Source organism: Camelus dromedarius, chromosome 9 (assembly GCF_036321535.1).
Source record: "Camelus dromedarius isolate mCamDro1 chromosome 9, mCamDro1.pat, whole genome shotgun sequence".
NCBI classification, from domain to species: domain Eukaryota; kingdom Metazoa; phylum Chordata; class Mammalia; order Artiodactyla; family Camelidae; genus Camelus; species Camelus dromedarius.
The window spans coordinates 51,156,654-51,184,073 of record NC_087444.1 but is presented as its reverse complement, the minus strand read 5'-3'; the positions used below and the strand labels follow the sequence as shown (position 1 = coordinate 51,184,073).

Sequence of the window (27,420 nt, the reverse complement as noted above, 5' to 3'; positions counted from 1 at the left end):
TTGTAGATAGTGTTCTTGTTTGTTTTGTTTTGGGACATAAAAACTTTGCTAGCTGTTTTCAGTGAAGCAAGGATAATTGAGTCGTTTCTTAATTACTTGGTTCCAGTTACATATAAAAGTCCTCTAACCTAATTCCCTTCCTTTCTGGCTAGAGTTAGAACAAAAAAGAGAGAGTAATTTGTGTGTGTGCCTCTGAGCCCCAAAACCACAGACTGGATGCTTTGGCTGTTTATTTTATATTGTTACAATAATACTCAGAAGTCAGATTGTTAGTTTCTGAAGAAATGCCTAAGTCTGATGGTAAGAGGTCTTTGAACACAGCATGACAGTTCCCAGTTTTAGTATTGTTATATGGGCTAAATTTAAATTGGCCTACATTTTCCTGCTCTTTAAGGAGCAAAACTTTGAGAATTTCTGCATGTTCGTACAGAATGTACTGATTTAAACGGCCATACCAGTTCAGTAGTCATCACGATCTAAGATACTTTATTATCAGAAGGATTTTTCTAAGCCAGCATTTAAGTTTGTGCTGTTGAATATCCATCCATCAAACTTGAGCTGATTTCTTACTAAAGACGCAGGTTGTGCCGATAGGGCTAAAAAGTTTTGATTCATTTTTGCATTTTCAGTATTTAAAGTCTTGCTTCAATCTGTTCATCCTTATCTTTCCTTTGATTGTATTAGTGACTCAGAACAAATAAAATTTTCTAATAGCCAAAGGAACAACTAAGGTTAACTGTTAAGGAATATGGACTTCAGAGAGAGTTTTAGTCCCAAGGCATATTGGTTCTAAAGCTATGGGGGCTTGTAGGGTTCTGTTACAACTAATTGGATTTTGCAAACCAAGATAAAATTAAATTTAGAGATTAAGACTTTCTATGCTAAATCCTTTGCATTTGTAGGGGTGTTAGGCAGCATGTTGTTTCCAAACATCTAAAATCAAGTGGTATTCCAATGGTGAGATGAAAAGATCGCGTTGGTATATACTGCCACTGTCATGAAGAGGCACCACATACTCTTTTCTGACATTTACACTGATTTACTGATTGTTCCCTCTTCAGTACTAGCCTGGCTTAAGAGAGCTTTGTTTGCCTGTGTAGACCGGAAGGAAGCTGAGATAAAAGAAAACCCTGCTTACATATGATAGGAGCCAAATGTTTTGTTTAAATTTAAACTATTTGGAGACAGGAAAATCTAATATTGTCAAGAAATTAAAAAGTCATTGTTCCATTTAATGAATCATATAGGAAGATTCAGTGGCCTTTGAGTATCATTGACATATTATCAAAACCAGTCTTATGTTACAAGATAGTAAAACTGTACTTATTTTTTTTAAATATTACAGACAGTCTCTGCATTGTAGCTGATAATCCAGACAATTCTCCAAGACTGTTTTCTGAATCTGTGACACAGGAAGTGAGATTTATTAATACCAAAAAAACCTCTGGGAGACAGGGTGCAAACCTCTTGTCTGGGGTGAAGTTAGGGTCCTGTGTCTTGGATAATGTTGATTTATTCAGTCAGTGAGTCAGCTAGCATTCACTGAACACTTACTGTATGCCAAGTTCCAGACTGGACTCTGGGAAGCAGATGAAAGAGATGTCTAACAAGTGTGTAGTCCACTGGAGGAGGCAGATATATAAACAAATAATTTTTAGATAGCGGATAAATGCTGGTTTTTAAAGTTTTGTAGCGGCATTGGATTGATCTTTTTTTTTATTGTAAACTTCATTTTATTTATTGTAAATACGGTAGCTTTTAAAAATTGCTTTTAGTAAATTGAGACAAAATGATCATTCACTTACATCTCAAAATTAATTTGGATAGATAAATAGATGGGGAAAAATGTTTTCCAGATAGTCTTTTTTGATGGTCTTTATTTTCACGAATAGGTAACTACTACTAAAGTTGAAAAGTGGTTCCCAATCATGATTTCCACCTCTGTCTTAACAGGTATTATATAGAAATGTGTCGTAGGTAAACTTGAAAGGAAGTGTATTTGGTAATGTTAAAGCTGTATTACCATCCCCCACAAAATGAAGAAAATACTGGCAAAAAGGACTTAGAAGATTTCATTGCTAGTATAAAGGCTTCTCTGGGCATTTGGTCCACAGATTTCTTCATTATGACTAGTTCCTTTAAAAAAAAACACACAAATTATTGTAGAATAGACTACACTGTATAGCACAGGAAAATATACACAAAATGTTATGATAACTCACAGAGAAAAAAATGTGACAATGAGTGTGTATATGTCCATGAATAACTGAAAAATTGTGCTGAACACTGGAATTTGACACAACATTGTAAAATGATTATAAATCAATAAAAAATGTTAAAAAAAAAAAAAGAAAATGTAAGCTCAGAAAAAAAAAAAAAAACACACAAATTGAAAATATTCAGGCGCAAATGCCTTCTTGGCAGTAGGGGTCAGTAACTTGAATCTCAGTTGCGTTTAGCACACTTCCTCTGGTTGGGGGCATGGTTTCTGGAAAAGATCTACCTGAAACTGACAGACAAATTACATAGTTGAAGATATTTCAGGTTTTTCTGATTTGTTTTTAAGATATTTTGTTTTCCTCTTTCTGCCTTCCTAAGAGAAGCCTCTCAAATGCATTTTCTCTACGGTCAGTTTAGCTTTGAGGCACATACTTCTACTGTCTTGGAAGAAATAACAGAAACACTTACAATCTCAGTATCTCATCTCACTTTTTAAAGTAGATTCTTTTTTTTTTTTTTTTTTTTTTTTTTTAGTTTTATAACCGCACCCATACAGATCTTTCTCCTTATGCCTAAACGGGTTCTGGATCCATGATACACACCCCTGTGTGCTAAGAGATTGCGAGGTAAACATACTCCCCTTCACTGGCTCGTGCACAGCCTCTCTGCCAACTACCCGTTAACACACCTAGCCCTGCGTACAAATACAGTTCAGCACCCCAGTTTGCATGCTTCAAAACTCAGGAGCCCAGGGTGATTGAACTCAACTTGCAAGAAAGATTTTTAATCATTCAGTAATCATTTTCTTACATACTTTACTTTTCACAGATTAAAAATGTTTATATTTTCTTGACAAAGTCAGCATTAAAAACCTGGTAATTTCTTGGCAAATCAAAGTAATGATTAAGTATTTTGGTGATTTGTCATTTGTCCACAGATGTTATTAAGATTTGAGAATGAAATAGCCAAATTCAATTTAATTCTGCAGACCTTAGTGGAACACCTGTATTGTTTGTATAAGGCACTGCGATGAGTTGATACGGCAAGATTAGAGGTCATCTCGTCTAACTTTCGCTTTACAGGTAGGGAATTGAGGTCCTCACCCAAGACTGTGCTCCATACATTTGTTGAGTTATGGCTGGAGTAGTGGACCACAAACCCAGGCTGTCTGACTCCAAGGCCTCTTGGAAGTAAGGAGTATCAGTTATACCTCTACTGGATATTCCTGTAGGTCAGGAATACTGAAAATGGGAAGTTTCTTGTTTCTATAGCTAAAGCAATTTAATATCTCTGTCTGAGGCCCTAAAGTTCTTTAATCTAAACATTTCAGATACTTTTAGTGGCTAAGAGTTGACGACTGGGAAAATTTGTCGCTTTGTAGAAACAATTGTTTTTGTTCAATATTAAAGGATAATCCTTTTTAATGGCAAAATCATCACTATTATACAGATATAAAGTGAACATGTGTTAAAGATTTTAATTAACTCTATTAATCAATGAGAGAACCAGTAAGATGTTAACATCTGGTTCAGTGGACCATCCAGAAAGTAGACACATATATAGGCAATCAGGAGTGCTGACATTCATTTGCAAAACCAGCTTCTTGGAAAGAGAGGAGGCAAAATTGATTTTCATTTCTATGGACAAGAACATCTGCATTACTATTAGTTTTCTAGCACTTACAGAACAGCTAGTCATCTATTTTGGCTGATTTCCAAGTCTTTCATGGTTTTTTCTGACAGTGGTCACAGAAGGGAATTTGTGTATGTCATACCAGTTGTGTTGATCATTTTTAGTCGAGAGGAAAGTAATCTGATCTCTACATTTACCACCAGGCTGCCTTGTCAGGGCTATGGGCGCTTTTCTAGATTGGACTTTGGGCGGGACCAAGGGTGTCCTCGGCTAGGGGTCGGAATCCTCATACTGTGATTTGCTGTGGGCCTCAGGAGACTTGTTTAACCTTCCTAGGTCTCAGTTTCCTTGAGTATAAAATGAAGGATTGGACCAGAATTTTTTACTTTCTGCCTAGCTCTTAAATTTGTATATATCACAGTTCTATCCTATGCTTCCTGAATTCCTGATTCTTTCTGAATTCTGCTAAGCCTTGGAATGACAGCTGGGCATCCTCAGGGACTTCATATTAGTGTGACAGGAAAAGGTCATATTTGTTCCTTTGGAGAATTAACCCCCTGTTTCTGGGCCCTGTTATTTAATCGTTAACAGTGTTGTACACCTTATCCTTCCCTCCATCCTGACACCAAAGGAATTAAAAAACTGTTATTCATGAAAACGAACACGAATTTCGTAATCTGGAAGAAGGGGTTCCTTTTATGGCTGCATCGTAAAGCGTAGCTTTTGAACTCACGAGCCTGGGCTTGAGAGTGTAGTGTATGCTTCAAGGTAAGCAGGATGTAGAGAACAGTAAGTGATAACTAAAATGTTCTGTCTGGAGGGAAGATGCCTGTAGATAACTGGGGGCTGCTCGTGGTGGGGTAGATTTTTGTCTCCCCGCCTTTCTGGGGGATAGTCTTTGGTGTTAGTATCCTGCTCCAAGCCTCTGCTGTCTTCTCTTGGTTTCCCTTGGTCACCTGCCCAAAGACACCATTTGCTGCAAGATCTATTCAAGAGATAAGAAACTTAAAAAACAAAAAGAGAGAGCTATTGGAGCTTCCTGCGGTATCACACCCTCTCTTCTTCCTCCTTACCTCCCTCTTCAGATCATCCTTTCTCCCTCCTTCCCACAGTGATTCTCTGGCTCTTGGACCTGCTTTCACATAAATCACGTTCCTCTGACAGGAGAGGTGGCTGGGAAAGACCCCCTGAGATGTCCTAGTACAGTTGCTTTAGGAAAGCTTGCCCCTTCCCCGGGAAGAGTTTGAAGCTAAGGAAGATCCTTTGGGAACAGCTGTGGCTTGGCCGTCGGGGAGCGCCCTCAAGTCTCACTCCTGCTTCGCCACCGCTCACATCTGTCCTGCTGCAGGGCCGCCACCATTGAGCAGAGTGAGGGCCTTGCAGCTTCTGCCCCTGCTGTTGCCTTCTTGCTGTTAAGCTCCTTGGTTATGCCCTGACCACCCTCTCTCTGTCCTGAATTAGACTCAGAACAGGCTGATAATACCCACGAGAGAAACCTGGGACAGAGTCTTGAGTCTTGGTGCCTTTTTGTTGTTGTTGTTAAATGTATTTAATTTATGGGATTCCCAGCAGTCATGTGATTATAGTCAAAGCCCCGTCTGTGGGGCCCTGGGTGGGACTGCGGTGCAGAGGACATTTTGTTTTCTTCTAATGAAAGGGCCTACAGAGTAAGATGTGTGAGTCTTAGAAGTCTGTATGAGATATTACTCCAACTGTATAATTCAGTTCCTCTTGTTTATGCCTATTAAGGCTTTCAGCAGTATCAGATTCTCCCAGCAACTCTCTGAGGGTTGCTATAATTATTATGGTTTTACTGATTAGAAAACCAGATACAAAGAGATAAAGTAACTTTTTTTTAAAGCCACCTAGGAAGCCAGAGCCAGGATTGGAGGTGATTATTGACTATCTCATCACGGAATCTTAACCTCATAACTCAGGGAATAGCTTGTGTTAACATTTTGGACTGTATCATTTCATTCATTCTCATATACATTTATATTACATTATATTGGTAAAAATCATGGCATGTGGTATTTTATTCTCTCCCCATTCCTCCATTTGATGATGTTTCAAAAGAATTTTCTCACATCACTTAAAAACACTTAGGAAACAACTTTAGTGACTGTAGTATTTTATTAGATGAATAGATGAACCATGGTTTACTGACCTGTGTTCCCCATGTTGAATATTCATCCTGGATCTGATTTTTGCTTTTATACATTGTGCTGCAGTGAGTAGCTCTGTTGTCTAAACATTTGTCTGAACTTTCGGTTATACCCTTAAGGATGGGTTCCTGCGAAAATAGAATCACTGGGTTTGAGATTGTGAGTGTTTGGGAGCCTTCCAATATACTGACAAATGGCTTTCCAGAAAGATTAAGTCAGTTGATACTTCCATAAGCAACAGTGTTTGAGAGGATCTCTCTCCACTCTAACATTGATCTTTGCCACTCCTTAAACTTCTCTACTGCTTACTTTAATTTGGTAACCAGAAAATGGTATCTTGCTTTTATAATGTAAACTTCTTTGCTTCTTGGTGTTTTTCATGTGACTGTTAACCATTTGTTAAGAACCACTGTTTTAGCCCAAGATAAGGGCATACACAAAAAAAAGTTAACTGTACAGTTTCAGTAGGAAACTGTGGGACACAGTCCATATTATAGGGCGGTTGAACTTTTATTTAATTATTGTTATTTGCCTTGCCTTCAAAAGTCCATCTGGCTTGAATGTGACAGTCTGGGGCAAGGCTGGTGATGAGTCCCAGGGACTCAGCCGTTGTCTTCTCTTGGTGCTGACCCCTTCGGACAGGAGAGAACATGGCAGGCGAGCTGAGTCCTGAAAGCTTGTACGTAGGACCCAGAAGAGTCAGCCATACCCTGGGCCTCATGTTTTTGAATGGCGTGCTGGTGAGATGATGTTTCACTTGCTGTTTGTCTTAGTGAGGAACCAAGAGTGTGTGTCTGTGAACATCCAGCATTTCCTTACTCTCATTTTGCATTACACAAGGTGCAGTGGATGATTCCTAAGATCCAGTGCCAGCCTGTCTCCTGATCAGCTGGCACCATTTTCTTGACTTGAGCTTTAGTTTTCTAGGCTTGTGTGCCGTGATGGAACACTCTGAAGCACAGATTAGTTCTCAGTTTACTGAATTTTTCATCACACAGCTGCTGTGCCTAAGGCCGGGAGTGAACTGCCATCCTTCATATTATGAGGTCTAGTTGCATTAGAAATAGCTCTCCCCAGCCCTACGCCTCCAGGGCTCAAAGTGCTGGATTCACTACTTCACTTGGACAGGGGTGGGATGTCCCAAAGCATCGGTCACATCACTGTGGACTGGCTTTCAGCCATCCCCTCCAGCTTTCCTTCCTCCTGTGGTCGTGAACTCCAGGCAGCAGTTAGGCCTCAGGAAAGCCTGTTCCGAAGCACTTGCAGGCTGACGAGACCGGCAGCCCTTCTGTGCATGGGCTAGGGTTTCAGAGCCCTTCCTTTTTAGGGTGCAGTAACCTTAGACAGGAGTGCTTTTTACCCTGTGCATTAACTTTAATTAAGCAGTGACACCTGGTTTCTGTCCCACTCTGAGATCTACGTGTAGCTGAACAGATGGTTCAGGTGCCTTCCCGTCCTTGGTCGTTGACGTCGCTGGGATACGCTGCAAACAGAGCAGCGGGCAGAGGGGCTCTCACAAGCTGCTGAGTAGCCCAGGCATTGCTGGACTTTGTGAAGCAGATAAGTATGTGTGTTAGAACTTGGGAAGATCAGGGAAGACTTCCTAGACTCTGTTGGAGCCAAACTTTGAAAGATCAAGTGATGTTACAGAGGTTTTACTGTGAGAAAATATATATATATACCTCAAGACTCACATTTAGGATCCAGTATGCATATCACACTGTGCGGTCTACAGAGGGTTTCCCCTTTAATTCTCGCAGGAGTCCCGTAGAGAGAGGTAGTGAGAGGCTTAATGCTTTGCATAGGATCAAACAGCAGTTCAAATTTTTTGCCACTTGCTGGCTGGCTGTTTTCACTCGTGGTTCGGTCTTGAAGAGGAGGCCCTGCGGGAGAGCAGACTAAAGAGAGCCCTTCGCAGCAAGGTCCCAGCAAGGCTGTGACACACGGAGGTCATTTGGGGACTTTGTTAGAGTCCAAGATTAAGGTCTAATATTATTAAACATGCTAAGTAATCACTTTTGAAAAGGAAAGTTAGCGAAAAACAATTTTTTTTAAACTAAATGAGCTATCAGAGTTGAAGAATCATAGCAAAACTAAAATATGTACAGGTATACAGTGCTTAGGTGACTACATGTTGTAAACTAATGTATACGGTAGTCATTTCCTGAAGGAAGGGTGTATGTAAAGAAGGTAAGGAAAGATATTTCAAAATACTTCATGAGATAGTACAAGAACTAGAAGAATTACGGCAAAAGTAAAAGCAAAGCAAAGCAAGGAATGAGGGTGAATAGAGCCAAATATCGCCTACATTTTTTAAACCTCTTCTCATTTTGGGTTTCTGGCTATAGACTTAAGTAACATTTTTCTTTACTCAAATCGGAGTTACAAATACCAGTAGGAAAGGTAGCCTGGTAGGTCACTTGTCTCCTGTTCCCTGGATGTCTGGTCTCAACCAGAATGAGTCAGTACTTTGACAAGGTGTCAGCAAGCAGGTAAGGGAAATAAGCCCACTATTCTAGGGGTTTCAAGCCCGGCTTCATGTTCTCTTACCCTGGCACTGCCAGTTATGTTTGTTTTTATTGGAAAATGATAACCTTGGAGTTGAACTATGTTTACATAAGAGGCATTGCTTACATGGGTCCTGTCACTGCCAAGTTCACGTTGCCTGTCAGGAAATAGGACACCTGATGGAAGGCCTCTGAAGAGGAAATTGAAGCGTTTGAGTTGTGTTGATCTAACAGACTTGTGCAAGGTGATCTATTGCATCTGATCCTTGAGTATCTGGCCTCCAAAGGCCATTAGTTGAGTAGTGCCAGGCGTTGCTCTTGGGTTAATATAATGGTTAAGAAGAAGACAGGCAAGGTTGCTGTCCACCTGGAGCTTACACTTTAATGTAAAGGAGGAGACGAAGGACACACAAGTGAAAGTAAACGAACAAGGCAATGCGTTGTGTCACCCTGAGGGGACTCTTGTAACACTGATTCTTCTCCTGCGTTCCACAGATGCGCAAGGTGAATTTTTGTGCCTTAATGAATGTATAAAGGCGAGTGAACTGTTGGAAGTCCACTGTGCTTCTATTTGATATTCACTGCTAATGAATTTTCGTACCTGCAAATGTCAGAATTCTTAAGTATGTGTTTCTTTTAGGTTGCAGAGAACATGTCTTGGAAGATGCAAAACCCGAATCCATCGGTGACACTGATGACTTGGCCCTGCCACCTGAAATGCCGATTTTGATTGACTTCCACGCTCTGAAAGACATCCTCGGGCCCCCGATGTATGAAATGGAGGTGAGCATTCTCGTTTCGCTGTTGGTACCCACCAGTTCACTCTGTTGGTTGCTTAATGGACTAGGGGAGAAGTAGCTTTGGGTGTTTGGGGAGGCTGAGTTTTGTCTTAAGTTTGGAAACTTGTTTTCTCTGTGGTGTTGAATTTTGGTGCTTAATGTGATAATGTGGCTTTTGCAGAACACCAGAGACCCTGGCCAGACCCTCTTTTAGAAACCCAGTCTGATCTTTTTCTCTGCATCCAGTTCCATTTTAAGAACAGTGTTTCTGACTTTCCTCTTTAGAAATTCTATATTCCTATTGTGTGTGCTTTAATTAAGGATTCCTTTGTGCCAGCAAAGGCTTGTGGAGGGAGGAGGAAAGCAGCCTAGTACAAAATACCTGAAGTTGGGAACCTGGCTTCAGCTTCAGGCTGCTCTAGTGCAGACCAGCTGGTGTCTTCCAGGATCTATTCTTTCTTTATTATTACTAGTTTCTCTGGGTTAAGCCCATGTACAGGTCTAGCCCCATTTCCACCTCTCCCCTGACTGTCCCACACGGCAGAATGCCCAACTGGAAAGTCCTGGAAGGAAGCAGGGCTGACTGAGTTGAGGCAGCTGGATGGAAGGAGATGTCTGAGTCTGTGACTGCCAAGGCCCTGTGATGTGTTTTATAGGATGCTTACTTGAGCTTTTATGAGTTAGTTACTAGGAAAAATATGTATTTTACTACTGAGCTTATTAGCATCTTTCTTCAGAAGCCTTACCATCACCTTTTCAGTATAAGGAAAAAAGATTTTCAGAAGATACATCTGGTAAATTATGAAGAAGATAACCTCACCATCTAACATTTGAAATCACTGCCAGTAAATAAGGTTTTCCTCAAAACTGAGGAGAGGAGAAGTAGTCCCCAAACCTACCTTATTTCTCTATGTAAACTCTGAGCTGGTCATTAATGCCTGCAAGCCCCTGAAAAGCTCTCAGCTACAAGAACAGAACACGTTTACTCTTGGTGGTGAATCTGGTCCTGAACCATAGAATCAGAAACATTATTCTGGTTGTTGGAATTCTTAAGATATTGTGGATTTAAATTTTGAAGTGTTGAAAGAAGCAGAGCGAAACTTGTCTTGGTTGAGGAAGTGGGCCAGCACTGCTTTCCTGTTCCAAGAGAGCGCGGTGGTGTTGTGAGCAAGGATGGAAACAGGTTCTGCACGCACGTGTCCGGCGGGCTTGCTCCTCTAGGCTCTCCACAGCGGTACGTGCCAGCCGTCCTTGCGGAGCTCACACCGGAGGCCTTAATAAACACAAAAGATGGATGTGCGCTTCTGTTGCACACACCCCTCCTTCCCAGCCATTTCTGCTCCTGTTAGGTTTGGAAGCACTGCTGACATTCTTGGAGCTTTGGCAGAGAAAGAGCCAAAGGACCGAAAGAGTAGTTTTACAAACATGGCTTAACAGCTCTGTTTGAAATCATTGGAGAAACTGTTTCCTTTTCCTTGTGGCATCTGAGGTATTACACTTTCACTGACATGAATCCAGTAGCCACTTTGACTTCTATTTTTCTATAAATCTTAGAATAGAAGGTCCTGTGCCTGGGAGTGAGGGACATTTTGTTCACCTTTTCTACACTTGAGAGAACTCACCCTGTCGCCGGGCGTTTCCGTCTCTACCTCGATGACCATCAGCCCCCAAGTTTTTAACCACCCTCTGCCTCAGCTTTTGCACCAATGAGATTAAGATTTATGGATCATTTCTTCATTGTCCACGAGGGCTGTCACTGTCCTAGGAGTCCCCCATTTTACAGACAGAGAAAAAGCTTAAAGAGGTTAAATGAATCATGCAAATTCACATCAGGTGCAACCAGTGAAGCCAGTATTTAAACTTAGCTCAGCCAAGTGCAAGTCCAGTATGCTTTCCATGTGCCTGCAGACCACGCTCATTCCTGCCCTTTCCTGCTAAAAGAGAATCACTTAAGTATGGCAGTTTTACAGAAAAGGCATCTGCTCTACATCAGATTTTCACTTATATTCTCACCGACTGTAGTGCTGTGTTTTGGGGTGGGAGAGGTCGGGTTGGGCTTCTTGGCCACTTTCTGTTTGTGTATCTGTTAGGTGTCAGGCACTGGAGGAGACCCTGTCACAAGCAACACATCGAGTCTTCAGGTATGGCGTCTTTCCGATACCAGATGAGGAACCAGGCTTAGCGTGTTTAAGTGACTTGTGAGAAGATGCACCTTTTGCCAGAACTGAGATTTGGTTCCCGGCCTGACCCCACGCTTGTGTTTTGTGTGTTTCGTTAGAGAAGTGTGACCCAGCGCCCCTGAGCAGCCAGCCCTCTGCTGTGTGCGGTGCTCGTGGGGGCTATCCCCGCCTCCCTGCCTCTCTGCGCCCGCCTAGGTCAAGAGTCTGGAGAGACAGATTATACTAGGAGTACTGGAGGCCATGGTGAGGTGTTCCCAAGATGCTGGAACGTGCCTTTTGGGGTTTAAAAGTCTGTATTCTCCATGAAGATAAAAGTTGAGGTTCTGTCATTTGTCCTAGAAGGAGTTCCATTTTCAGTAAATGCATGCTGCTGGCAATACAGGAGTAAACAGGCAAGGGGTGATTCTACCTTCCGTGGAGCTTACATTAGTAGGGAAAAGAAACAAATTAACAGATGATTATCAGTTGAGATTGATTCTGTAAAGCAGACACACAGGGTGGTCCTGAGCTAGGGAGTGGCTGCTCCAGCCGTGTCTGGGGTGGACTTTGGAGCTAGACTGGAGAGTCTTGCTGATGGAGTACCTGTGGGGAAAAGGAAACAGTAATCAAAAGGGATTTCGGGTTTCTGGCCAGAGCAGCAGGATGTGTGTGCAGTCGTGCTGTTTCCTGAGATGGGAGAGCCTGACGACGGAAGGAGGAGGGCGGGAGTGAAACTGGGCGCTCCTTTCTGCACAGGTCTGAAATATCTCTGTGGCCTCTGAGTGAAGGAGACATTGGGACATGCAGGTCTATTGTTCAGAGGAGAAACCCAAGATGGAGATGTAAATTACAGAGTTGTCGTGAGAAAATAGAAACAAGATCAGTTAAACCCAATTTTAAGAAATAAAATAAGAGATCTCCCTGCAGTATAAAGAGACGTGGGAGAGGGTGGGGGTGCAGGCGCCTGAAGCGGCCTGGCCTCCGTCCACAGCATGGGGTGTCAGGACATGTCCCCAGCGGCACCCCCAGGTCGGGGGCTGTAGGATTTAGGGAAGCGCACAGCTATTGAATCTTTGGTCAGTTACAAGATTGCCATTAATAATGGTAAACTTGTTTGCAGTTACTTTTAGTTTTTAAATTTTATTTGCTTATCTATTTACTTATTTAGAGTCCAACCCATTTATTTGTTTTCTATTTTTTCCTTTTTTGTTAATTGATGTATGGTTGATTTACAGTGTTTCAGGTATACAGAAAAGTGATTCAGTTATATATATATATATAAAAGTATTATTTTTCAGAGTCTTTTCCATTGCAGGTTATTGTAAGATGTTGAATGTAGTTCCCTGTGCTATACAGTAGGCCCTTGTTGGTTATCTATTTTATATATGCTAATCCCATACTCCTAATTTATCTCTCCCCTCTTTACCCTTTGGTAACCATAAGTTTGTTTCCTATATCTATGAGTCTGTTCCTGTTTCATAAATAAGTTCATTTGTATCATCTTTTTAGATTCCACAAATAAGTGGTATCATATATTTGTCTTTCTCTGACTTACTTAACTTCATATGATAATCTCCGGGTCCATGTTGTTACAAATGGCATCATTTCATTCTTTTTCATGGCTGAGTAATATTCCATTGTATATATACCCCACATCTTCTTTATCCATTTATCTATCTGTAGACATAGAGGTTGTTTCCATGTCTTGGCTATTGTAAATACTGTTGCTTTGAACATCGGGGTACATTATCGTTTCGAAGTAGAGTTTTCGTTTTTTTTCCAGATATATGCCCAGGAGTGGTATTGCTGGATCATATGGTAGTTCTATTTTTAGTTTTCTAAGGCACCTCAATATTGTTCTCCATAGTGGCTGCACCAATTTACACGCTCACCGACAGAGTAGGAGGATTCCTTTTTCTCCATACCGTCTTTTTATTTATTATTTGTAGACTTTTTTTGATGGTGGCCATTCTGACTGGCATGAGGGATACCTCATTATAGTTTTGATTGGCATTTCTCTAATAATTTGTGATGTTGAGCATCTTTTTGTGTGCCTGTTGGCCGTCTGTGTGTCTTCTTTGGAGAATTGTCTGTTGAGATCTTCGGCCCACTTTTTGATTGGGTTTTTTTTTTTTAATTGAGCTTATATTTTGGAAATTAACTCCTTGCCAGTCGCATCATTTGCAAATATTTTCTCCCAGTCTGCAGGTTGTCTTTTCATTTGGTTTATGGTTTCCTTTGCTGTGCAGAAGCTTTTAGCGAAAGTTTAGCAATAATTTTTATTGATTACATGACATCTTTTGGGGAGATGAGAATCTTATAATTTTCATTTCCATCCTGTCAAAGCCAGGAGAAGCCTCCACGTTATTAGATACATATACATCTTCATATTAGATGTATATACCTATTAAGTATACTATATAAATATCATAAAATCCTGCAGCTGACTCCCCCAAAAAAGCCAACATAAGGAGTTCCTGTATATGTCAGGAGGGAACAGTCTTCAACTCACAGATTGAAAATGTGGGGACACAGTCAGAAGAACATGTAAGCTCTAGTCTTTCCAGGATAAATTTAATTTTCAGCCTCAGAAAACCAGCCATCCAGGCTATGAGTGTCTGTTCTGTCCAGTCTGCTAATCCTAAGAATGTGTCATCCGAGTATTCCTGACTCCATTCATAGATTGTAGGAAAGCTGCTGTGGTGTATGAAAAGTCCTTATTCCAAAGGTCACTGCCCTCAAAAGAACATTAATAAAGGGAAGAAGACAACAGATGTGCAGATTTTTTTTCTTTTTAAAAGTTTTTTGGGGCGGGGTAATTAATTATTTATTTATTTAGTCGGGGTGCTGGGTGGAGATTGATCCCAGGACCATGTGCATGCTAGGCACACACTCTACCACAAGGCTATACCCTCCCCACCCTAGACGTGCAGATTTTTAAAAGCTTCCTGAATGGAATGCATCCAAAGGTGAATTCCAAGAGATTCCATCAGTGTGCTTACCTTGCAGACAGACAGAATCAGATGCTAGAAGTGGGTGAAGTGTCTCAGCACTAACGGAATGCCCTGAAGAGTCGTTACCGGTAGTGAATTCCTTCTCCGTTCCACTCCGTTCGCTTGGTCTGGGCCCTACGCCCTGTTAAGACAGCACTGAGGCTGCACGTAGCCTGGCCCCCGTCCTGTCCGTCACCCGGCAGCTGGGCCTGGGAAAGGCCCCTCTGGAGGTTCTGGGACAGCTGGCCATCAGCAGTGCCGGTGTCCAGCCAGACCCCAGCACCTCGCCAGGGGAGAAGCTGCTGAAACAAATTTACAGCTGGAAAAAGCAAACATTCATGAAGTCAAGGCTTAGGATCTTATTAGTACAAAGACTTTAAAGAAGTTGGCAGATGGAGAGCTGCTGTGGTGAGAACCCTGGCAGGAGCATAAGAAGCGCTGTGTGAGCTGTGAAGGAGGCCGGCGTGCAGTGTGTACGGCACTGCAGAGCCAGCCGCCCCCGCGCCCCACATCCGGTTTGTGTGTCCCGCGGCACCGGGCTTGTCCCTGGGGAGAAGGCCCACAGCATGATTCGTGTGTCTAGTCCTTGGCACATACTGGCCTCTCTGCTCCGATGGCTTTCTGGCCTTTTTCTGCCCAGCAGACCCCTAGTCATACTCTAAGACTGCTCAGTCCCTCCTCTAACACCTGTCCCAGCTCCCCAGACATGACCCTGCTTCTCCAGGGCTCTCTGTAGATACAAGCACTCAGTACATCCTCTGTTGTCACACTCTCTGTGCGGGGGTATAAATGGCCCCTTCCTCTGATGTAGGTAAGTAGTCCTTCACTTCCCTGAGGGATTCACTTGATATTCCTATGATCCGTGATGGGGCAGGCACTGACGAACGAGTGTAAAACTCTTAACCCCTCTGATTGGCTGCAATAGTGAATAACAAGGTAATAAAACTGTATGTGTTGGTCTAGGCTTGGAAGGGTCACAAGTTGTACGTATTTACTGTTTCAGTCAAATTTCACTGTTTTAAGTTAATCAAGAGGAAAGAACAGTGTGAAATTGGCAGTGATTACTCACATGCTTCTTAAACACCGCTATCACTGAAGTGTTAAGAATGCAACCATACTTTAAAAGACATACTCTGTTATGATTAGGTTTTTCATTAAATATTTTAAACACTTCCTCAATCTGCATATATACATGATCGATAGAATTATTACAGAAGAAACTGACCATTTTTCTTTGAACAAGATTCACTTAACAGATAAAGGAAACTGAAGCATAGGGATTTATGAGTTTCAAAGGAAACTGAGTGACAGAAATGAGCTTGAGATACCCACGTTCCACTTTGACATCTACAGGGAAAAACCTAAGTGCCACGCCTCGGTCTGTCTCGGCTAATATAACTGATGGTTCCACAAACCAGTAATGGAATTAGAAACTAGTAAAGCACTGTTAGATAAACATAGTTTCGAAATAATTGTGTTGAATCACTTGTTAGAGAATACTGTAAAATACAAATTGTTCCCTATAAAGGGTTTAAGATGGCTGGGACACTTTCTGCCTTCAAGAGCAAGAAAGAACACATATCCTATCTTTTAAGTTCATATTTACTTGCACTCTCGTTGTTTCTGAGGGAAAAATACATAGAAACTGGATGCTTGATTGTTACAGAATTGTTAGTTTCAGAACACGTGTCTTTGAAGAATATGACCAAGTGAATGAAGGTTCTTTACTAAGTTTTAGGTAACTGCTCTTAGCCTGACCACGAGGTTCTGGGTGTGACGGTAACTCCTGCCCTTCAGTTCCGCCGTGTGTGTGTGTGTGTGTGTGTGTGTGTGTGTGCGCGCGCGCGCACGCTACATGGAAGTGTCGTTGGTTCCATCTTAAGGTTAATGTTAGAACACTTGCCATCAAGTTAGAATAGAGTGATTGTGAGCCTGGATGTTTTGGGTTTGGCCATTCGGACTTATCTACCCCCATCCTTTCAGCTGAGTGTACCAATCACTTCTGCCCAGAGCACCAAGACTCTGGCAGATGGAGTGTGTCAGAAACAAGCTCGGTTTCTTGAAGCAACGTGGCAGTCAATATGAGTCTTACTCCTGATTTTTGGGGGACATTTTTGGTATTATTCTGAAAAAATGAGCTTTGAAGATTTAGCTTTAAAAAGGGATTGTTCTCACTATAGCTAACAAAGTTGTGCCATATGGCTTTTTCTGTTAAATTAGCACATGCTTCAGTATACTGAGGCTGATTCTTCAGGACTGGTTCAGTCAGCCCTAGAAAAGAGCCACGCAGGAAAAACAGGAACCCCTGGCAGGTTCCTGCCCAAATTAGATGTCATTAAGGTATAGAGAACTGATTTTGTATTAGCAAGAACAAGCCTTGTGATGCCTTTATAAATAGTTGTTTCTGTGTTTTCCTTCCATAGTTGATCATTTGCATATTGATCTTGTGCATCTTTCTCAAGTAGATACAGAACAGGGCAAATGCCAAAGCTGAGGGGAGGTGAAATCCGTGGTGCACGGTCTCAGCTCAGCTGGCGCTGCAACCTGGCCTTCCAAATCTCCAGCTTCTCGTAGTAAATACAAAACCAACTTGAAAAACAGGCTTTTATGTTTACTACTAAAATTAAGTGCCCAGTAGATTCAGTGGATGCCACACATCCATTTAAAATCAGGATTTTCAGCACATGAGCCCCTTGGGAAAGGAATAATAATCAGCCACCCAGCCCTCCAACCAGAAACTCAGGGAAACTCAGAGGAAGTTACCTCTCGGTGGAAAAATCTCATGTTTCAGTTAGTGCTGGGTTGACACATTGTGCCCAGTTCCTTTGACATGGGTAACTTCTATAGGGTAAAAAATTTGGAGGCTCAAAGTGTGCAATAAAACTTAACATGACTGCTTTTCAACTGTTACTTTTTATATGTTTTCATAACTTGGATGTGTTAACCTGTTTGGCTCGTAAGCTCCTGTGAGTGACATGTTCAGTGTAAAATGGCAGTTAGGCAGCACAGTGGGCCTCCGGGTGCATGGAAAGGATCTGGGATGTCATGAAGTAGCATTTTATAGTGTCTGCAGCAATAAAGAGAAAGTAAAGCTAAGTGGTGGAGAAGTAAAATCTAGCAATTTTAATATACACCTTCGTACTTGGCCTCTGGAGCTAACACTTCTCAAAGGAATATTAAAAAGAGGGTTTCTGCTTTCTGAAACAAATTCATGATTACCTAAAATGAAATTCGGCTCTAGACTATTTATAAATAATGAAAATATTTAGATAAAACAATTCCTTCTGTTCCTTGAAAAGTAAGGTGTGTGTAACTAGATGTGGTGGCTGAGAATCAGTTATTGACATGTATTTTGAGGGAAAATTGTTTCTGGTAAATGCCAAAGAGGAAGTTTAGTTTATCTTCTGGCAGAAAGCCCTACGTGACTCCAGATCCTGTGCAGCAGTAAATACTTTGAGATGCAGCTTGAACTTCAGCCCTTCACGGAAGCGAACAGCCTTGTGACTGGGTCAGCCTGCAGACAATCTGGCTGCGTTGACCTCACAGATCATTGTCCTCCTTTCTCTCAAGGTGTCTGAGCGTCTGAGTCAACCAGGAGTGGCAATCGGCTTGGCTTGGACTCCCTTGGGTGGGGAAATCATGTTCGTGGAAGCGAGCCGAATGGATGGCGAGGGCCAGCTGACCCTGACCGGCCAGCTGGGGAACGTCATGAAGGAGTCTGCCCACCTCGCCATCAGCTGGCTCCGTAGCAACGCCAAGAAGTACCACCTGACCACCGGTGAGTGACCGCGCCCCGGGGCGGGGCGTGCCGACAAGAGCCGTGGTTGTGACCACGGAGGCACCCCATAGTTCCGTGACAGAGAGTGAGAGGAGCTGTAAATTGCCGGAAACGCCTTAAATCACAGACCTTTGCTTTTGAACTCCCATGGAGAGTCCAGTTCCCGCTTGAGGACTGTCTGACTAGAACCTGAGCTGGAAACCGGTTCCAAGGGTTTGTTTTGTTTCTCATTCCCCTCGGAATAGAATGAAATTGTTCTTCCAGACCCCCACTTTACTTGTACTGCCCATTAATATTCTGAAGGGTTTATTTACCCTAAACATTCGTTTTTATCTGATATTCTTTTTTAGGAGAAAAAGAAACAGGTTTAATTTTTCTACATTAAAATCCTTTTTTTTCCTCCCTTTTTTAAAGCTTCTGGAAGTTTTGATCTTCTTGAGAACACAGACATCCATCTGCACTTCCCAGCTGGAGCTGTCACAAAAGACGGACCATCTGCAGGAGTTACCATAGCAACCTGTCTCGCCTCACTTTTTAGTGGGCGGCTGGTGCGTTCGGATGTAGCCATGACTGGTGAAATCACACTGCGAGGTCTTGTTCTTCCAGTAAGTATAAAGAAACCTATTTATATGGTTTTTAAAATTTTAAATTAAAAAAGGTTATTAATAGTATTTTAAAATTTAAATTAATAGTGTTTTGCCTTCTTCCTATGAATGTCTTAGTTTTAAACACAGATTGAATTTTTACACCTGTAATTCAGCTTTTTAAATTTTGATCAAATAAAGGGAAAACAGACAAATTTCCCCATGTCTTCCCTTCTACTAAGAAAGAAGACTTGCTGAGGGAAAAAATACCAGCCTGGGCATCAGAAGTATCTGCTGTTCAGGTGAAGAAGATTTGAGGTTTTGTCCTAGTTAACAAATTGTTAAGTGTATAGATTGCCTATGTGTAAAATAGCTGTTTTAAAACTTTAAGCCCAATTCTCACCTTTTGAAGTTCCTGTGAGACCTCCTGTCCCCCTGTAGATCACTTCGATTACTGTAGTTGATAAATCTATGGAAAAGAAGTGGTATAAAAGAGAAATTGTAGTAAAGACTAACCATGCCTAATTGCTAAATTTTGAAAAAGTTCTGTACATACGGGGCTTTGGGGCTCCAGTCCGTATCGTAATTACTTATGATACACTGAAAAATGCACAGAACTTGAGAGATCATTTAGAGGTTTAAGTCACTAGTTAGCAGCACCTGTCTGCAATTAAGTTTTGGCAGGCTCACACCGAAATGAGGGGAAAAAAAAGAAGGAATGTTTTTTATTCTGAAAATGCCTTTATTTTCTGAGGTAATGGTGAAAGTAGATCATAGAATCACCAGTTAAGATCACTAACAATTTAGCTCTCAGTTCCCAAAGTTTTTAAGTTCAATTCAACCAGGAAGTCATATTCTAAGCTTATTTATTACGATATAACTATGTATCTGCACTCAAAAGGAATGCTGATCTCTTTTCTTCACCTGACCCAGGAACCGTTGCATCTCAGGAGACAGCAGTGGTTAACACTAGCTGTGCTACTGAAGGGAGATGAACAGGTGCTTTACTGACCATAAACTCTTCAGTTTCCCAGTTCAAAATGGTGGGCTAAGCAAGGAATAAAGGGACTAAATTCCAACAGTCATGAGTGAGTGAGGAGCCATCAGCTGATAGTTCAGCCAACTTCTAGAAGATGGAAGTGTCCTGGCTGCTGAAACAGAACTGGAAGGAGAGACAGTGTTCCTAGCAGGAACCTGGTGAGAAGCACTGGCTCAGAGCCAGAAGGTACAGACCAGGAGAACAGGAAGGAGGTGGGAAACAGACACCAGGGGATTGGTTGAAATGTCCACAGAACAAATGGCTCTTCCACGTGGTCCCTTGCTCTCAGAGCAGATCACACCCAGGCAGCGGCTTCCCCACCCCCGTGGAGAGTCCCAGCAGCTCTGAGTAAGCCTGCAGTTGAAACTACCATCTGAGACGCAGAGAAAAGCAGCAGCATTTAAAAGAAAGACCTGCTAAGGCTAGAGAACACATAACTCAAGAACAGAGGATAGGACAAAGCTCTTAGATTTAAAACTGTGGTTTTAAGAATTGGTCAAAGAACCATTTAGAAAAAAATAATAGAAAAAAGCAATATCACAGACCCAGCATCTAACTAAACAGAGAAAATGGAGTAAAGCAAAATGTCAAAGAAATAATGGAGCGTTTCCTAGAACTGAAGGTTATCTTCGGGTTGAAAGGAGCTGCACCAACTAGGAAGAAGGATTTCATCCTCCTGACTCTTCAGATCACCCAGGAAAGAGCATTCTCATCAGGGACACTGGATGTACGGTGCCTTCAAAACTGAGGGGAAATGATTTTAAATCAAATCTTGTATGCACGGACAATCAGTGTGCATAGACATAGACATTTTTATACATGCTCGGAATTGGTTTATCTTATACTTTCTGAAGAAGGTATCTTGGAAGTGTAATTCAACTTCATAAAGAAAAGGCCTGGAAAGAGAGTGACAGGGGGCAGGATGACCGCTGCACAGGAGGGCCTGCAGAACAGCCAGTGTCGGGGCAGCAGTGCGGGAGCACTCCCGAGAAGGCGTCTCCAGGAATCGCACGTTCTAGGTGGCGTGCTCCTTCGTTATCCGTTGCTGCATACACACCACCCCAAAGCAGTATTTTTTTATTCTCAGTTTCTGTGGGTCAGGAATTCAGGAGAGGCTTAGTTGGGCCCTTCTGGCTCAGGGTCTCTTACCATACAGTCAGAATATCTGCCAGGTTGCAGTCATCTGAAGGTGGGCTGGGGCGGCGGGATCTGCTTCCATCATGGTTCACTCTCATAACTGCAAATTGGTGCTGGTTGGCAGGAGGCCCCAGTTTCTCACCTTAGGGCTTCTCCATAGGGCTGTTTGGGTGACCTCAGACATGGCAGCTGGTGACCTCCAGGGCAAGAGATTCAAGAGAGATCCAGGCAGAAACTCTTACTTTTTAATGACTTAATGTTGGAAGTCATAGAGCATCACTTTCCACACTTTTTCTTATAAGTGAATTGCTAAGCCTGGCACACATTCAAGGGAAGGGAATTAGACTCCACCTTTTGAAGGGACCATCCATTCTGGACGTATTTTAAAACCACCATGAGAGCCTGGATCACCTGGGAATATGTTTTCTTCATCAGGTGGCACAGAGGTCATCATGGCTTTAACCCTATACAGAAGGAAATAACCCTGGCATGCAGCTAAGCTGTGTAGGAGTGGTATTTATGGTCCAAACAATGTAATGCTTTTTCAGAGTCAATCCACAAACAAGAGTGTTATGAGTAGACAGGAACATAAATGTTAACCTTGACAATATATAAGGGATAATAGACAAAAGAGGTGCTTATTCCTATCTAATTTAGTTTCTCCCATTAAAAGGACTTAATATACTAATTGAAATGTAAAGAACTTACCATTAATGTTTTTAGTGGATTTCCTGGCTCATGCTGTTAAAAAGGAAGACGATTTGGATGTTTTAAAATAGCTGTGAAAGAAAGGTGGGTCAGGGTTTCTTCCACAGCCTGAGGATGACCATAAACTTTAATCGCATTCTTCTCTCCATACAGGTGGGTGGAATTAAGGACAAAGTGCTGGCAGCACACAGAGCAGGACTGAAGCGTGTCATTATCCCTCAGAGGAATGAAAAAGACCTTGAAGAAATCCCAGGCAATGTCCGGCAGGATTTAAGCTTTGTCACAGCAAGCTGCCTGGATGAAGTTCTTAATGCAGCTTTTGATGGCGGTTTTACTGTCAAGACCAGGCCCGGTCTCTTAAATAGCAAACTGTAGGCCCAAATCAACTTTTCAGAATTTTAAGTTTTAAAGTGCCAAGAAGGTACTGACAGGATGATTTTATTCACACCAGTAGGGGTGAGCAAAATGTGCCTGATTTGTGAACATAATCACAGCAATAACACACCTCACTCAAGGGATGGCTAGTGTTTATTACAGAAATGTTAATTTAATAAATGGATAAAATCGGAATTGAATTCTTACCTTTAGTGGGTGCATTACTGTCCCTGGAAAGGTCTGGAACAGTGGTTCTCATGTGGTCCCAGAACAGAAACACCTGAGAACTTGTGAGAAATGTAAATTCTCAAAGCCTGTCAGCAGACCTTCTGAATCAAACTCGAGGGGTAGTACCCATAAATCTTTCACTAAGCCACCCAGTCAGTATTCAAGGTCAAGAACCACTGGTCTAGACCATTACCTTAACAGATTCACCTGTAGACTTCATTGGACCCTGAAAACAATCACTTAGAAGGGAAACTGGGCAAAGGTGACAATATAGCCAATTAACAGTCTTTGTGGAAAATAAAGTATTCAGGTGATGCAAACTCTATGTTGAGGCCTACACATCCCAATATAGGTCCCTTCTTATGCTGAGGGAAGTCGCCCTGTAAACATTGGTCATTTTTATCAGGCAGAGGGCACACATTACAGAAACACACTGGCAAAACCTAAATGCCTGTCATCTTAGGAAAAAGTCCAGTCTCCAGAGGGAAGCGGCCGTCATCCTGGGATGGTCCCTAGCCTGACTACTGCCCCCTCCTTTTCTGTTCCTTGTTTGCCTGCGCCAGTCCCAGTTCTGGTAGACTTTCCAAGCCTCTCTTCTCCTGCGACTCAGTCCATGGTATGGATAACTACGAAGTTAGGCTTCTCTACTTACTGGCATTTAAACTTTCTGTATCTTAGTTTTCCTTACCTTTAAAATGTAAATAGTAGTACTCATCAGTGTTACTATGAAGATAAAGTTAGAATGCAGCATAAAATAACATTGAGCAATGACTAATCATTATTCCCACCGGTAATGGAATCCTATACTACAAAATACAAGGACAGATACATAAAGAAACTTTGGAATTTCCTGCATAAGAATGGGGTCTACAGGTTACCCAAATACTGAGCTCACGCTTGCTAGTAAAAATCTGAATGCGTTCTGGGAGGACAAGTCCAGATCTGGGGAGAGTGAGCGAACACTGAGAAGTTAGACAGCCTTTCACTCTCTTATCACTACTGTGATTTTATTTCTGTTCCATCATCTTACAAGGGAGGAAAAGAAGCTATGATGTTAATTTGTTCTCAGCAACCAGAGGGAGCTAATTGATACCCACATTGCTCTGCCTTGTTCCACCCAGCAGAGGCAATGCATCACACTTTAAAAAGTGGGAGTTACCTGTATTCTTCGAGAGTCCTGAGCATGCAGCTCTGTACCGGTCTGTAAGCAGTAGGGCATATTCTGTGCCCTCTAGCTATGAGCACACCTGTCCTTACTAAAGGAGCCTGGACGTGTGCAGAGTTTTAACAGTATGACCATTTCTCTAGCATTGTTTTTGGTTTTTTAAGTCTAAGCTTTTATTCACTTGTTTTTATACTGTGCAAGATAATTTACCATTTTAACTTGCAAGTTTGCAATTCAGGGATGTTAATTACACTCAGTGTTGTACAACTATTACCACTAGCCATAACCAAAACTTTGTCATCATCTTACTGAAACTGTGTCCACTCAGCAGTGACTCCCCATTCCTCCATCCCCTAGACCCGTTACACTATTTTGTCTCTATAAATCTGCCTATTCTAAGTACCTTATGTAAGTGGAATCATTGTGTAGCTGTCCTTTTACATCTGGCACATTTCACTTAGCATGTGGAGGTTTATCCCTGCTGCAGCATGTATCAGAATTTCTTCAAGACTGAATAATATTCCACTGTTTGCACATGCCACACTCATTCATCTGTTGTTTCTACCACTAGGCTACAGCTATCTCTTCGTCTGTTTTTCATTCTTTTGGAAATACACCTGCAGAACCACCCTGGCTTCCCACTAGGAATACGCAGAGGTTCCAATTTCCCCAAGTCCATGCCAGCACTTTTCATTCTTGATAATGGCCACCCTGAAGGTGTGAAGAAGCATCTTGTTGTTCTGCTTCGCATTCCCTAATGACTAACAATGCTGATTATCCTCTTCTAGACTGTTTGTAGAAGTGTTTCCCAAAGACCCCTATCTATATCGCAGTCAGCTGGGGTTTTTGAGAACTGCTGCTGAAGTCAAATTCCAGTTCAGCAGGCCTGGAGGTGAGGGCCTGGAATCTGTGTATCTAAACGGTGCTCTCCATGCTTTTGTGTATGGGCTTTTAAGACTCTTCAAGTATTACAACTATATAAAGCTTTCTTGGTAATCAACAAATTCTGTACTAGTGGGGGGGGACACGTTTTTCACTTGGCTCTGCCCCTTCTGTTTGAACCTTACTGCAAACCATGTCAGAGACACAGATCTTTAGTGCTTCTGATTTCCTCTATGCAGATACAGTGGAAGATGCCATCAAAGTGACTGATCCTGTTTAACATCAGTTTATAAATCTGCGACCATAGTTTAGATCCCCTGACTACATGAGAGGTTTTAAAGGATACTAAACATACCTGAATTTTTTTTAAAATAAGGGGAGGGAGGTTAAAAAAAAAAAAAAAAGTGTATGTGCTGAGTGAAACAGATTTCCTTCTTTGCTTTTCTTCCCTTGACATCAGTCAAGATTTGCATTCTGGTCACAGCACAGATCCTCTTCATCAGAAGTGTGGGGATGCAAAGTCACGTCCATCTCCAGTGCCATCTGAGTTGTAGTGGCTGCTGGAAATGCAGGAGTCTGATTCCTGTCATCTGAGCACAGTGACTACTGATGTCTACCACCGTGGCCCCTGTACTAGGTGACTGGTCCACATTTAAACCTTACCAAAGTCAAGCAGGTTGTGAGGTAATCAACTGCTGAGGGCAGAGGACTTATTTCGTATTTTCCTTTAACAACCACTAAAATGAGGAAAACCTTCCTATAATTAAGGGACTTGACACTAAACTGCAAAGAATGTTAATTTTGCCAATTCTCCTTTCAAATCCAAAGTTTATTTTGTATGGGGCTATTAGATGCAAACATCATGAATGTTTGTTCTTTAATGAACTGTAACATGATCAAACACATTATTTTGGCAAAAATGAGATGTATTTAAGGGCCCATCTCCATGAAATTTTACCCAGCAGCTTAAAAAATGAAGACTGTAGAAGCAGTCAGCCAATTTGATGATTTATATCCAATGCTATGCTTTTTTGTTTTACTAACATTTAATGGATACTGCCATGAAAATTATGCTGTTACTAAAAAAAAAAAAACTTTCAAGCACCAAAACAGGAAGGAAATTAATATAAAGGACCTGAAAAGACACAATAGGGAAATACAGTGAATGGCCATGGAAGTGTTTTAAAACAGCTGTATCAAGTTTTTCGTTTTTTTTTTTTTAATCTAGGAAAAGCTTTATCTGCTATGAAAATTCACTTTTTTGGAACATATTAGGTATACTTTGTACTTACCAATGAGCTAAAGAATGTGTTCAACATTCTTGGATCTAATTTTAAAAAGCAGATTAAAAATTTTTAACAAGTTCAATTCTAAAATATCAGCACATTTCTAGGCAATAGGAACTAAGACCCTTTAGGCTAAATCCTATCTTGACATGACAGTGCATGCGTGTCGAAGTGTGACTGTATTATAAAACCAAATATTCTTTCATACCAGAATTTAGAAAGGCCTAAAAAAATACATTATTTTCAAAGAAAACTCCGAGCTGCATAAGGTTAAGGGAAATGTCTGGTTCAGCAGGGCAATGAGGATACAGCACCAAGACTGAAGCACACTCAGCCATCCTCATTCCCTCATGAGGTAGACACCATACACCTTTCACAGAGGAAGAAACTAGGCAGAGCCAGGTTAAATCCAAGTTAGTAGAAGAGGGTCAGAATTCAAGCCCAGGCAGTAAGAACCTACAGCCCACACTTTATATTTTGGTAGGTGCTTGATAAGTATTAAACTGTAATTTGGGGAATGATGCTGTTTTTAGGTAACTGTTTCTTTTGGTAGATGATTCAACTAGCTTAACATTGTAAGCAGTAAGCCACCAAATAATCCTTTGTAACATGCAAGCTAGGTAGGTGGGAAGGGGGATGACTAAGGTTCTAGCAGTGCATTCAGTCTACAGATTTTCAGAAGATTCTGTCTATCTGTACCTTTCTTGTATAACCTACATTAAATGACTACAGTACCAGTTGGTAAGTCATACACCATTCACCCTCTCTGGTCTGATCTTACTCTGGTCTAATGCAGCAGTCACAGACTGACCCCCACATATGTCTAGTTTGATCCAGGTTTTGTTTTTTAATCTGGGTTACTTATCAATTCTTCCACAGAAGAACCTGAATGAAATAAGATTCTGCCATTAGTAAAATCATTGCAGATGCTCTTAGATATAAAAGTTCTTGAGCTGGGTGGGGCAAGGGGACAACTAAGATTTTTGGTGAATCAAAACATCTACACCCATTCATGTTAAAGTTTGCAGAACTGAGAGCCTTTTAAAAAGTCATACATGCTATATAATAAAAATCACTCAAAGCAAAAAAAAAAAAAAAAAATCACCAAATCATTAACATTAAACTGGTCCATGAGTCAACAAGACAAATTAAAGTTTAAGAATATAAAAGAACAAAGTTACCCCTACCCTATACAATCCCCTGAAAGAAAAAACCAAGATACCAGAAGGGGTGGGGACATCAATAGGAGAAAGTAGAATATTGATTATAATAAAGACGATTTAGGAACAAGAGTTAGACCTCAGATAACAAAAATCAAATGGACCCAAAAATCAAGCTCTGGGTCTCACTATCCCTATAGGCCCAGAATATGAAGGCAACTTAGAGGAAATATAGTTAACAAATATTAAAATGTCAACCTTATTACCTATCAAACACACTAAATGTACCATCTTAGTTTGCATAACTTAACAAAACATGAGGTAACCACCAACTGGAAAATCTTTCACACTGCTTCCGTAAGTTTCCACTGAAACCTCTCCAGAAAGCAATGAAAAACACATTAAGACCTTAAAAAAAAAAGAATTCCAGGAATATAATCAGGAAACATGTAGAAATGTTCACAGGCTATTTATAATTAGCCAAAAATTTACCTGGATAAACTGGACAAAGCAAATATCCAACGCTGGGAAACTGGATAAAATTATAATCAATCCTCACAAAAGTTACCCCAAATTTTTTCCAAGATCATTAAAGCTGTGAAATGCTTAGATGATCATGTTAC

The 27,420-nt window shown here is 41.4% G+C and overlaps 1 protein-coding gene across 2 annotated transcripts in view; it reads left to right on the top strand.

Moving 5' to 3' along the window:
- Positions 1 to 22,276, top strand: part of LONP2 (lon peptidase 2, peroxisomal) — an 82,603-nt gene extending 60,327 nt beyond the window's left edge. The window contains exons 12-15 of one of the 2 annotated variants that reach the window (XM_031458505.2): positions 9,165 to 9,307; positions 18,026 to 18,233; positions 18,648 to 18,838; positions 21,855 to 22,276. In XM_031458505.2, coding sequence (XP_031314365.1) covers positions 9,165 to 9,307; positions 18,026 to 18,233; positions 18,648 to 18,838; positions 21,855 to 22,076 — 764 coding nt within the window. In that variant the 3' untranslated portion in view covers positions 22,077 to 22,276. Of the gene's footprint in view, positions 1 to 9,164; positions 9,308 to 11,393; positions 11,487 to 18,025; positions 18,234 to 18,647; positions 18,839 to 21,854 lie in introns of those variants that run through there. The other variant, XM_064489190.1, reaches the window with a different exon arrangement.
- The last annotated feature ends 5,144 nt before the right edge of the window (positions 22,277 to 27,420 follow it).